Source organism: Chrysochloris asiatica, unplaced genomic scaffold, assembly GCF_000296735.1.
Source record: "Chrysochloris asiatica unplaced genomic scaffold, ChrAsi1.0 scaffold00369, whole genome shotgun sequence".
In the NCBI taxonomy this organism is placed as follows: Eukaryota; Metazoa; Chordata; class Mammalia; order Afrosoricida; family Chrysochloridae; genus Chrysochloris; species Chrysochloris asiatica.
The window spans coordinates 477,724-489,918 of NW_006408887.1; the positions used below are offsets into that span (position 1 = coordinate 477,724).

A 12,195-nucleotide genomic window follows, 5' to 3' on the forward strand; every position below is an offset into this window, starting at 1 on the left:
TTGATGCTTTTGAGTTATGGTGTTGGAGGAGAATACTGAAAGTGCCATGGGCTGCCAAAAGAACCAATAGATCCATTTTGGAAGAAGTGCAACCAGAGGTGCTCCGTGGAGGCTAGGATGGCCAGGCTTCGTCTTTCATACTTTGGACATGTTGTCAGAGGGACCAGTCGCTGGAGTAGAATATCATGTCTGGTAAGGTGGAGGGTCAGAGAAAAAGAGGGAGACCCCCCATGAGATGGATTGGCCAAGTGGCAGCATCAGTGGACTCAAAACGGTAGTGAGGTTGACCCAGGATCAGGCAGTGTTTTGTTCTGCTGTGCATAGGGTCACTATGAGTTGGTACCGACTCAATGGCACCTAACAACAACAACTTGGCATCTGTACCTTGATTAATCTGTTCACTTTTTTTTTTATTTCTGTCTTTCTATCCTTGGGTTAATTTTCTTCCAGAAAGTTTCTTGTGATGTGTAGTTGGTTGACTTCCAGCCTTACTTACTTTTTTTTAGTATACACATTCAAAAAGCAAAAACCAACCCACTGTTGTCAAGTCAGTTCCAACTTTTAGAGACCCTACAGGGCAAAGTAGAACTGCTCCATAGGACTTCTGAGACGGTACATTTTTATGCGATGTACCATCTTTCAGTCTCATCTTTCTCCTGCGATTAATGGATTGCAACTGCAGACCTTGCAGTTAACAACTCCATGCTTAACCCACTGTGCCACAAGGGATCCTTATATACATTCAAGGCTACAGAATTATCTCTGATGGTTTTAGCTACATCCCCAAAATTCTGATATGTAGCAATTTCATTAACATTCATTCACAATGTTTTGCAGTTTTCACTGTGTTTGTTTCCTTTTTTATAGTAAACCTAGTTATCGATTTTCTCATTACCATTTTATTAGTTAAATTGCACTGTGGTAAGATAAGGAATTTTGTATAATTTCAGCTCTTTGAGATATATCAATCTCTATGTCAGTCTCTGAAACTGTACCTTGTCAGCTTGAACTGAATCTGTTTCTTTCCATTCACTTCGCCTGTATTACCCTTATTTCTCTTCTGAACTAATGCAGGATTCTTCTAACAGGTATGCTTAAATCAGTGACTCACTTCAAATCCAATCTTCAATGAAATCATTCTTGGGAAAAGTTCATAATCCTTAATGTGGTCATCAAGGCCCTGCATGGTCTACCCTCTTGAGTACCTGTCTAAGCTTACCACTCCCAGTCACATGGAACCCTCCTTAAGTTCATGTACTCTACCAATCCACTAGGCAGCTTTGCTAATCCTGTTTTGGGATCTTCTTTACCTTTACTAATTTTGTGTGTGTGTTTGTGCGTATTGAAAAAGAAATGTTCAAATTTCTATGGTTGTATATTTGTATAAAAATTCTATCAATTTTTGCTTTATATATCTGAGACTATGTTATTAGATATACTCAGATTTTTATTTATGATGTCTTTAACATTATGTTGTTGATGTTGTTGTTAAGTGCCATCGAGTTGATTTCAATCCATAGCGACCCTGTATAGGGTTTCCAAGTAACTTTGCAGCCTGATGCATTAGCCCACAGCATCACACCAGGACTCCTTAACATTATGACGTATCCTTTATTAAGGAGCTCTGGTAGTATAGTGGTTACGAGTCGGGCTAGTAACCCCAAGGTCAGCAGTTCAAAACTACCAGCTGTTCCACTAGAGAAAGATGAGGCTTTCTGTTCCCATGAAGATTTACAGCCTCGGAAACCCTACACAGGGTTGCTATGAGTCAGAACTGTCTCCACGGCATACCCCACCACCATCCATCTTTATTATGCTCTTTGTCTTAAAATCTACTTTTTCTGAAATTGCTGTACCTATACCTGCTTGTGTTATTATTTACCTGGTTTATATGCACCCTCTTTTACTGCCAGTCTTTCTGTATCATATGCTTTATATATGTCTCTTATAAGCAGTATATATGTAATTGGGCTTTGTTTTATTTTTTTAATCCTATTTGAAAATCTTTGTCTTTTAATTAAATTACTAATTTATTTGTATTTAATGTAAGTGCTTACATATCTTTATTTAAATTCATCATCTTACCATATTTTTTCAATCTGTCCTATCTGTTTAGTATTCCTTTTGCATTTCTTTCTTGCCTTGTTTTGAATTGGTTAAAACCCAAACCCTCGGCCATTGAGTGGGTTCTGACTCATAGTGACTATAGGACAGAGTAGAATTGCTCCATAGGTTTCCAAGGCTGTAAATCTTTATGGGAGCAGACAGTCTTATCTTTGTTCTGTGGAGCAACTGGTAGGTTTGAACCACTGGACTTTTTGGTTAGCAGCCCCATGCTTAATCCAGAATTGGTTAAGTGCATTTTATTATTTCTTTTTTCTCCCACTATTAGCTTGGAGGAGTCTTGGTGTGGTGCTATAGAATAAACACTGGATAGCTAACTTCAAGTTTAGCTGTTCAAACCTACCAGCCACTCCTCAGAAACCCTGTATGGGGTCACTATGAGTTGAAACCAACTCAGTGGCACTTACCAACAACATGTGCTTAGAAGCTTTGCTTTCTCTCTGTTCATTTGGTGTCCTTCAATTTTAGTCAAAATCTAATATGATCGTGGACCCTTTTCTCAACTATATATGTTCTTACCTTGATACTGATTTTTTAAACTTCATATAGACTTTAAATCCCACAATACATTTTCATACAGCTATTATTCTTTTACATCTATTTGAATTTTTGTGTGTGTGGCTGTTTTACTTCTTCTTGCCTCCCCAGTCTTCCACCTGAGATTTTTTTCCTTAAGAATTTCCTTTAATATATGTCTGCCAGTAACATTTCTCAGTTTTATGTGTTTAAAAATGTCTCTGTTTCCTTGTCATTCTTGGAGGCTATTTAGGATTGAGAAAGTGTAGAGTTCTAGGTTGGCAGTTATTTTCTGTAAGCTTTTTAAAGTGATCATTACATTGTTGTTGGGCTTCCCATGTTTTTGTTGGAAGTAGACTGCCAGTCTGTTTGTTGCTCCTTTAAAGGTAATAAATTCTTCTTCTTCTTCTTCTTCTTCTGGCTTCTAATAATTTCATTTCAAGAGATTTATTATGCGGTGCTTAAGAATATACTTCTTTTTCTTTTTTTTTAATCTTGCCTGGGATCCTTAGGGATTCTTTCATCTATGGCTTGATTTCTTTAATCAGTATTAGAAGTTTTTCTGCTATTAACTCTTCACATACTGCTTCTGCCCCATTCTCCCTCTTCTCTTTTCCTCTCTCCTGAGTCCCATTCACTTGCATGTCTCCATTCTCTAGCAAACCTAGCTCACTATGCCAGTTGTACATAACAGTCTAGGGAAACTCATATCATCCACCTCTGATACCAAATTGTTTGATGGAGAACGGATTCTGCTCAATGTGTCAGCTGTGTCATTTGGAAATCTTAGCTTCCTTTCTCTGTTCAGTTCCCCCAACTACTTATACAGCCTCACCAGCCACCTAAGACTGAATCAGTGGGTATTGGCCACAGGCTCAGGAGTCTCTCTTGACTTCCTCCATTTCAGACTAACTTGCCCCTTATCTCTCTCATCCCAGCCGTCTGGGGCTGTGTCAGTGAGTATCAGCTGCAAGCTCAGGAGTTTGTGTGACTCCCTCCACTTCAGACAAGCTGGCCCCACACCAGTTTTTCATCTTCCCACTTAGTTGCAAACCTAAGAGTTCACATAACTCCCTCCACTTTAGACTGCTGGCTTCCCTTACTCTTTGGGTCCAGTAATTCACTGCAATAGTTCAGAGAGCACATGGGAGAAACTGTATCACTTACCCTTTGACTCCAAAAATTGCCACTCATCGGCTCAGAAGCTCCACTGATCCCCTGTGTCTTTACTGGCCTCACCATGTGGCCATGGGAAAGTACATCATGCCTTGTGAGGCTTAATCAGTACTGGGCCCCCAGGTACTCTGGCTTTGAATTGGACCCAGAACAAAAGACCAAACTTCTTTCAGCACCTAACAGAGCCCTTCTTATTCTAGTCTTTGTCTCGTATTTATTTTTTATCCTTTTGTCTCTTGGTACTTTGTTCTGGATATTCGTGTCTGTCTTCCAGTGTCTAGACTGCTATTTGATTTACTCACTGACTTTTTAATTTTAACTTTTCAGTTGAAGAATTTCTGTTCATTTTCCCAACATCTGCTTATCCTTTTTCATAGTTTCCAACTTTCTACCAAAATTCTCAGTCTTGTATCTCCTTGCACACAGTATGAGGATGGCGTAGAACTAGGTAGAGTTTCGTTCTGTTGTACATAGAAGTACTATGAGTTGAAACTGATGCAGTGGCCCCTAGCAACAACAAAATTTTATATTTCGCCTAGTTTTTCATTATATTGCGTATCTTTTCTTATTCCTTTAAAAATAATATGTTGTTGTTATTGTTAAGTGCCATCGAGTAAGGTTCTCACCCATAGAGACACTGTATAAGGTTTCCAAGGAGTGGCTGGTGAACTTGAACTGCTGACCTTGCAGTTCAAACCAACTTTGCAGTCAGTGCAATATTTATACAGTCATTGTACATTTGCATCTATTTATGATTTTTGTGGCTTTTCATTCCATTTTGCCTCCCTGATCTTTTCATCTAGCATAGTGGTTACGAATTGGGCTGCTAACCTAAAAGTCGGCAGTTTGAAACTACCAGCAGTTCCGCCGGAGAAAGATGAGGCGTTCTGCTCCCGTAAAGATTTACAGCCTCAGAAACCCTGTTCAGGGTCACTATGAGTCTGAACTGACTCCACGGCACATAACAACAACAACCAGTGAAATAATTTGGGGTCTAGAAGTAGTTTCTTCATTACTGTTTTAACTTGCCTTTCAGTACTTTTTCATATTCTTATTGGCCATCTTTTATAAAGGTTCTGGGCAAGGAGTTTGACCATTTTAAAGTTGATTTATTTATCTTTTTGTAATCAGTTTGGGGGAGTTTTAAAATATATATCTTTTGCCATGTATATGTTTTATGTTCTACCAGTCTGTGGCTTATATTTTCACTTACCTAGTGGTGAAAGTGAAATCTTGTTTGAGATACAGTTCATCAGTTTTTTCATGCTTAGCGATTTTTGTGTCCTAAGAAATCTTTGCCTCTTCCAAAACCATGAAATCATTCTCTAGTGTTTTTTCTGGAAACTTTATAGCGTTGCTGTCATCTAAGATCTGTGAGCAGTCTCAAATTTTGTATCTGATGGTTTGTGGTAATTATCAAGTTTGGTTGGATTTTGTTTGTTGTTTTCTTTGTGCATATCTGGTTGTTCCAGTACATTCCCTTCCACATTGAATTGCAGTTGTACATCCTTCAAAACTCAAGTAACTGTGTAGGTCTGTTTCAAGTAATTGTGTAGGTCTGTTTCCAAACTTGCCATTTTGTCCCATTGAACCATTCTTTTCTACTAATGGCAGGAACAGGATCTCGTACTTAAGCTGAGTGTCTGATAGTGTAAGATGTATGATTTTAATCTTCTTAAAGATTGCCTTAACTTTTCTAGGTCTTTAGTAGTTCATACACGTTTTAGAAACAGCCTGTCAATTTCCACAAAATAGCCTGCTGGGATTTTTGTCTGGGGTTGTATTGAATTTGTTGATAAGTTGGGTGAGAGTTGACATATTTACCAAAGTAAGTGTTCCTGTGACATGGTGTCTCTCCATTTATTTACATCTTTTTTATTTTCTTAGCAACATTTTTATAGTGTTCCATGTAAAGGTGTTATACATCTTTCATTAAATTTATCCCTAGGAGGTTGATGTTTTGGAATGCTATTGTAATTATAAATTTCAATTTCCAGTTGTATACTGTAAACATAGAAATAGGTCTTTTGTATCTCATGTCTATAGTTGTACAAAATTCACTTGTTAATTCTGGAAATTGGTTTGTCAATTCTTTTTGGATGTTCTACTTACACAATCTTCTCATTTGCAAATAAGGACAGGTTTGCTTTTTCCTTTCCAGTTTGTGCCTTTTAGTCCTCTCCCGGTCAATCACTGGAACTTCCAGTGCAGTGCTGATTAAAAATGAGGAGAAACTCTGTATGTGGGTACTTAGCATTTCACCATTGCTGGGACACTAGCTGTGATGTCCTGTAGCTGGCCTTCGCAGATGCTGCCAGTGCTTTTCTTGAAGGAGTGTTGAATTGTCAGAAGCTTTGCCTGCCCCTTTTGAGAACACCCTGCTGGGCCCGCGCATTGTGTTGCTATTGTTGTTGCTAAGTGCTGTCAAGTCCGTATGGACTCACAGCGACCCAGTAAAGGGTTTCCTAGGAACGCTGGTGAGCTTGAGCTGCTGACCTTGTAGTTCAAAGCAACCTTGCAGTCCAGCGCATTAATCCACAGTGCCACACCAGAACTCCCCTCACTGTGTAAGCTAGTGAATTGCAGTGATTTCCAGTGTTAATATTTCCTTGCATTCCTGTTATTGTTACCTTTGTTATATTGCTGGATTTGATTTGTCAATGTTTTGTTTAGGGCTTTAAAGACTCATTTTGGTCTGTCACTTCCTTTTCTCCTAATGTCCATGTTGGGTTTGGGCACCAGGGCTCTGCTGCTCTCATTAAGCCATTGGGGTCCTTCCTATCTGCTTGCAGCATTCTTCTTCTCTCTGATGGGGTGCCCTTGAGATGGCACATGAGCAGAAGAGTTTCTCTGCACTGAAGTTCCAGGCTCCCTCAACCTGCACTGAGACACTCACTCACGCCTACCTAGCTCATAGGGGTCCATGCCTTCCCTGTTTCAACAGGAGGTCTGTTGTGCCAGCCCTTCCTACATCTCAGGGTCCAGGCCTGACTGGCTCCATCCACTATGGCCAGTGGTCAGCTTGCTGCTTTGCCCTGTCCCACTTGTCATTCCAGTGGGACCCATCAGGGGGTGCCTGTCCCACAGCTCATTTTGGGCCCACTCTTCTGAAGCTGGAAACCCTGCCTGGGACGCAGAGACTGCTCGGGACAGCCAGTTGACTGCACTGTGTGTAACCCTCCTATTCTTGTCTCCCTGCCTTGTAGGTGAGCACACCAAAAGCAGGACTAGGGGGCCCCTGCCTGACCCTGAGGCCAGGCCCTCTGTCTACCACAGTCATCCCTGGAGCTGCCCCGGCCCTGTCCAGGCCCATGCCAGGTACTGCCATCTTCAGGTTCCCAGCCCTGCCCTATGCAGGACCTCTGGGTCCAAGCAGAGGCCTCATCTCCACTCCCATGTCCTGGGGGCACTGGCTAGCTCTAGTGGGCCAGCCAGGGGATCAGAGCTGTCAAAATCTCACCCAGGTGCCAGACCTGGGCACACCAGATATGGTAATCCTCTCACCATATTTGCAGCCACCTATGGTCACTTAGCCTAGCCCCAGGCTGTGGATCATACAGCTTTCTGCCTTGCCCACTGCCAGGTGGAGAGCTCTGAGCAGTACAGAGAAATGAGGTTATGGTCTGGCTTTGGAGCACTGTGTCCTACCTGTCTGGGCACAGTGGCTGCCCCACAGAGCCAATCCAGCACCACAACACCTCACTGTGGCAGGTAGCCCTGGATATGCCAGCACAGGAGGGAGCAGTATGCTCATGCAATATGTGCTTCCTTTCTGCTGGAGGCACTCTTCATGCCTTCGCAGGCCCAGTGCTCTGCACTCAGTCCTCACACCAATTTCCTAGACTTGGATCGATCACTACACACTGTAATAACCCCACAGAAGTACAGTGCCTTGCAGTTCAGTTTTTTTAATCCCTAATGGGAAGAGATGTTTCTAGAAGTACTTATTGGAAAAGTGTATCTTATTTTATAATTGGTTTATGAGTTTATATCTTTATTTCTTATTTATGAATGGTTTCTAAATTGGAAGCTAAGTCTGACCTTTAGTTTTCTGTTGCAAATAACCTTTTTTTGTATTTTTTTTGTTTAAGAAAAAAGTGGAATTGGTTATCTTGAATATTGAAAAGTTGCAATTGCTAGGCAAGCTCTGCACCATACTCAGAAAAGTGAGATCTTACTGGATTTAACCAATGGCTAACGGAAGACAGATGGAAACACTCTCTTAAATGGCGCATTCTGGGCCCGTTGTCGGAGCTGCCTTATGCCCATAATTCTTCCAGGAGGGCATTTTTAGCAGTGGCTAATCTCTTAGAGCAGGAATAACATGAAGCTTTCTGCTCCCGCAAAGATTTACAGCCATTGAAACCCTATACAGGGTCACCATGAGTCGGAACTGACTCGGCAACATTTAACAACAGTCTCTTAGAAAGGCTGAGAGGAACCTGCTAGAAAATGCTCAGAAATTACAGCTCTTGGTAACCCAGAGCCTGAGGGTCCTCCCCTGGGCTAGGTCAAGGTGTTGTGAGTGTGGGTGAGTGTGTGCTGGGCAGCTGCCTCGGGGTCCTACCAACCCCTCATTTGAGCTCTTTCTGGCTTTTCTTTTCAACAATTTGTACTGAGGCCCATGACCACATCCCCCCACCCCTCAACCTCACTTATTCTCTTACAACTGTATTTCCTTGGACTCTGGCCTGCAGGCTGCCTTTGGCACTCATCACACATAGGCATTAAAACTGCCCACAGTGGAGCCTGGGGGCCCCATCTCCTCCCCTAGCAGAGACCACCTCCTGATGCCAAGATGTGAATTGTATAGTTTTACTGTACTATGGAAGATTACTAGAACTGGCTAAATTATTTTTGTTGAAATACATGGTTCCATCAATTCAGTTAGAATTGAATTGTCTATGTGATTATGCAGAGTCTTCTGCCTGGACACATGCTGTTGTAAGAGATTTCTGTCCTCTGTGCCGCACACCTCAGTCTGTTTGGTTTAGGAGTCACCCCTCTGTTTCATGAGTGAAATGAATAGCTACTGTCACTGTCTCTCCTCCAACTTGCACTGAACCTAAGGTTTGGAGTCTCTCTCACCTATTAGCCTCTCCCCACTCCCACCCCCCACCCCCGCCCCTTGTACATGGAGAGTCGGTGGCACAAAATCCCTAAGAGACTGTATATGATAAGGAGAAAAATAAACACTTTTGCTTGAAAACAGTGTGGAAAAAATCTTTTTCTTCCTCTGTCCATGTAAGAGCTGGCCAGCTGGGCCTCTCAGAAAGGGCAAGAGTAGTGAGCAGAGCTGTGCATTGGCCCTCCCTCTGGGGCCAGGTCAGCCACTGCAGCTTTGTGCTGCCCCCCCCCCCCACCAGCTCTAGGGGCAGGGAGCTGAGGAGGGGGCTGGGGTGAAGCCAAGTGACGGCAGAGGATGGGCAGGACTCTGCCAACTAGAGCCGCCCAGGGTCCATCTCTGTTGGCAAGGAGGAGATGACCTTGCAGCACCCTCCGCCCACACGCCAAACTCAACGACTGTGGTCATCTCAGCGACCCAGCGTGAGTCACAGCCCTGAACAAAGTGTACCCCATTTTCCATAGAAGTGGGCTCTGTCCCAAACCGAAGGAGTTAGACTCGGGTCAATCACTGGGCCTACTCTGCTCTCTCCAGGAAAGCTCCAGTCGTAATCCCTGTGACCAACTGAGTGCAAAGGAACAGGTTTACAGCTCCCTCTGGAAACTTCTCCTGGACCAGTGTCAATCTCTATACTTATAGAGGGTCACCCACAGGTTGCTCCAGGGGCTCTGACTTTGCCAATAGGCACAGGCCCTGGGAAAAGTGCTGGCTTTGAGAAGAGTCCCCATGAGTGCACAATTGTCGCAGGGTCCCAGGAGGCAGCCCTCTTGTACACTAAAGACTCCTGAGCCATACTGGAGCTGGAAGGGCTGTATTTTCTTTTATTGCCCCAGTGGATTAGCAGCTACAGGTCTGCTTGTTCCTCAGTCCCATGGAGACAGACAAGACGGGAGGCTGTGCGCCTCTATTCTCATGGATGGGCCCATCCTAGAGGCCTTGCAGACCTACCGGGTGCCTGGCTCAGCACTGAACCTAGGCAGAGAGAGGTGCTGCTTGGCTCAAGCTGCCAGTACACTCCCCGGGACACTGCCTGCTGTGCAGGAACTGAGGTCTAGGCTTCAGGAAAGCCAGCCTGTGCTTTGTTAAAGCTAAGAGGGTGGTGGCTGAGATGACAGAAACTGAGAAGCACAGGAGCCAGGGCACTGAGGATGCAGCCACTCCTGCTCCCTGTGAACAGCCCCCAGAGAATGTTGGCTCCATTTGCCCTGGCTGCTGACTGGCCCCGTAGATGCAGCACCTGGACAGCACTGAGCTATGGCGGTTTTGTTTTCTAGATTCTGAGAGTGAGAAGCCAGACTGAGCCCAGGCAGGCCGACCCGACCCAGACGCCAGGCCCGTGTCATCTAGAGCGAAGAGGGAACGATGGGAAGTAACTGGGCCTCCGGGTGCAGCCCTTGCTCCTTGTCCAGCTCACACTGTTTTGTAACCACTTTCTACGCATTTTTTTATTCACAATTGGAGACACAAATGTACAAGAATAAAAAATATTTTGGGGGAAAAAGGACTTCGGTTTTTAAAACTTCTCCTTTCCAGTGCCCCTCAGCAAGCAGGTGGCTAGAGATGTGTTGAGTAAGGGTTTAGACATCAGACAGGGTGGTACTTCTGAGGTGTGATGCTGTTACAGTTTATTTGCTCAGGCTCCTCAAGACAGCAGCTGGGACAGGTCAGATGCATGGCAAAGCCCTGGAGCTAGGTGACCATGTAGGCAAAGCTGTGTCAGTGTGAGGTTGGGCCTGGGCTTCTGTTTCCATAGCTGATACTCATGCCACCACCCTGGGACAGCCCTGTCTGTAGCAGGGAAGTTTGGAGACCTTACACAGAAACCTTAGCCTTGGAACACAGTTTCCACTGGAAATTCTCTTGGGCTTCTCTGCTCAGTATCTGTGAGCACAAGCTAGCTCTCCCCCTTATCTCTGGGCCCAGGGCTGGCAGCCATGAAAATCCAGAATGACCCTCTTGGATGCGCATTCAGCACAGGGACCACTTGCTCCTTGGAGAGTTGAGTCCCCATAGTGCGAAGTGTTCAAAAATAGCTTGAAAAGTGGGACATCCTCATGTGACCTAGCCTGGGATGTAAGCAGCCTACAGGTGAGGCATGAAATGGGCCTGAACCTGTGGTGCTAGGGTTGTAGTAGAATTCAGGGCTTCCTGTGCACCACAGTGAGGAAAATTACACTTTTATTTCCATCTATCTCAAACTAAAACATTGTGTTTTCTCTAGTGAGGACCGTAGATAACAGTGGCCTTAGCAGCAGCACCTAGACTTGAGAGCATAATTAGACCACAGGTATTGCAGATCACATTAGCATTATTGTAGACATCACAAATTGCCATCTATGTTTGTCACAACAGCGTGCCCATCCCTAAGATACAGCTCCTGCCCAGTTGACTTCCCATTCACACCACATGTCTGAGCACATAACCCTGCTCTCCTGGCTGCTCAGGCCCAGGGGGAGTGCCAGGCCGTGCCTCCACGGATGCTCTGGGTCTCCCCATCTCCCACCAGCTTTCTTACTGTGCTGCCACTATGCCAAGAAGACATGCTCAGGCAAGTGCCATTGGGTGAGGAGTAGGCTGTGGTCCAATCCTTGAGCAGGCAGCAATATTTGACCACAAGTTAGTAACCTTATTCATTTTGCTGCGTACAAAGATTTTGTTTTCAAACAACACAATGATTTAAATCATTATTTTAAAGCAAACAGTATGGGTGATGGAGTCCTGGTGTGGCACTGTAGGTTAATGCGCTAGACTGCAAAGTCACTTTGAACTATAAGGTTGGTGGTTCAAGCTCACCAGTTTGCTCCTTGGAAACCCTCTACAGGGTCACTATGAGTTGGAACTGACTCGATGGCACTTAATAGCAACAACAACATGGGTGGTATACAAGTTAATGGTAAATACTGTGAAGGGAGATGACTGAGGTTTGGGAACCTGCAGCAGTTTATGGGTGGTCATAGTAACTCTTGGCAGTGAGGCCCTGGAGGGCAAGGAATTTCCCCAGAATCCCGAGGCTTGACCAGGAGGTTGATTCTGGTGGTGGGATACCAGCACAGTATTACTGGGAGACTCCGTATCACATGCTCACTGCAGGATGCAATCAGTGTTTTCTTTCCCTCCCTGGACCCCAAAGCAAAGGCCTATCCCCACCCCCACCCTGGGGAAGGGCCTCAGAAAGCAGTGTGACCAACATGACGGGTGCCACCCTAACATTGGTCTTCTGGTCCCTAGTAGTTCTCCAGTGTCCACAGGGTAAG

General features: G+C 44.4%; 1 protein-coding gene across 1 annotated transcript in view; it reads left to right on the forward strand.

The window, feature by feature from the left end:
- The window catches only part of WNK2 (WNK lysine deficient protein kinase 2), a 203,883-nt gene extending 193,642 nt beyond the window's left edge, over positions 1–10,241 (forward strand). The window contains exons 26-27 of the mRNA XM_006876247.1: positions 7,023–7,134; positions 10,216–10,241. Coding sequence (XP_006876309.1) covers positions 7,023–7,134; positions 10,216–10,241 — 138 coding nt within the window. The remainder of the gene's footprint in view (positions 1–7,022; positions 7,135–10,215) is intronic.
- The last annotated feature ends 1,954 nt before the right edge of the window (positions 10,242–12,195 follow it).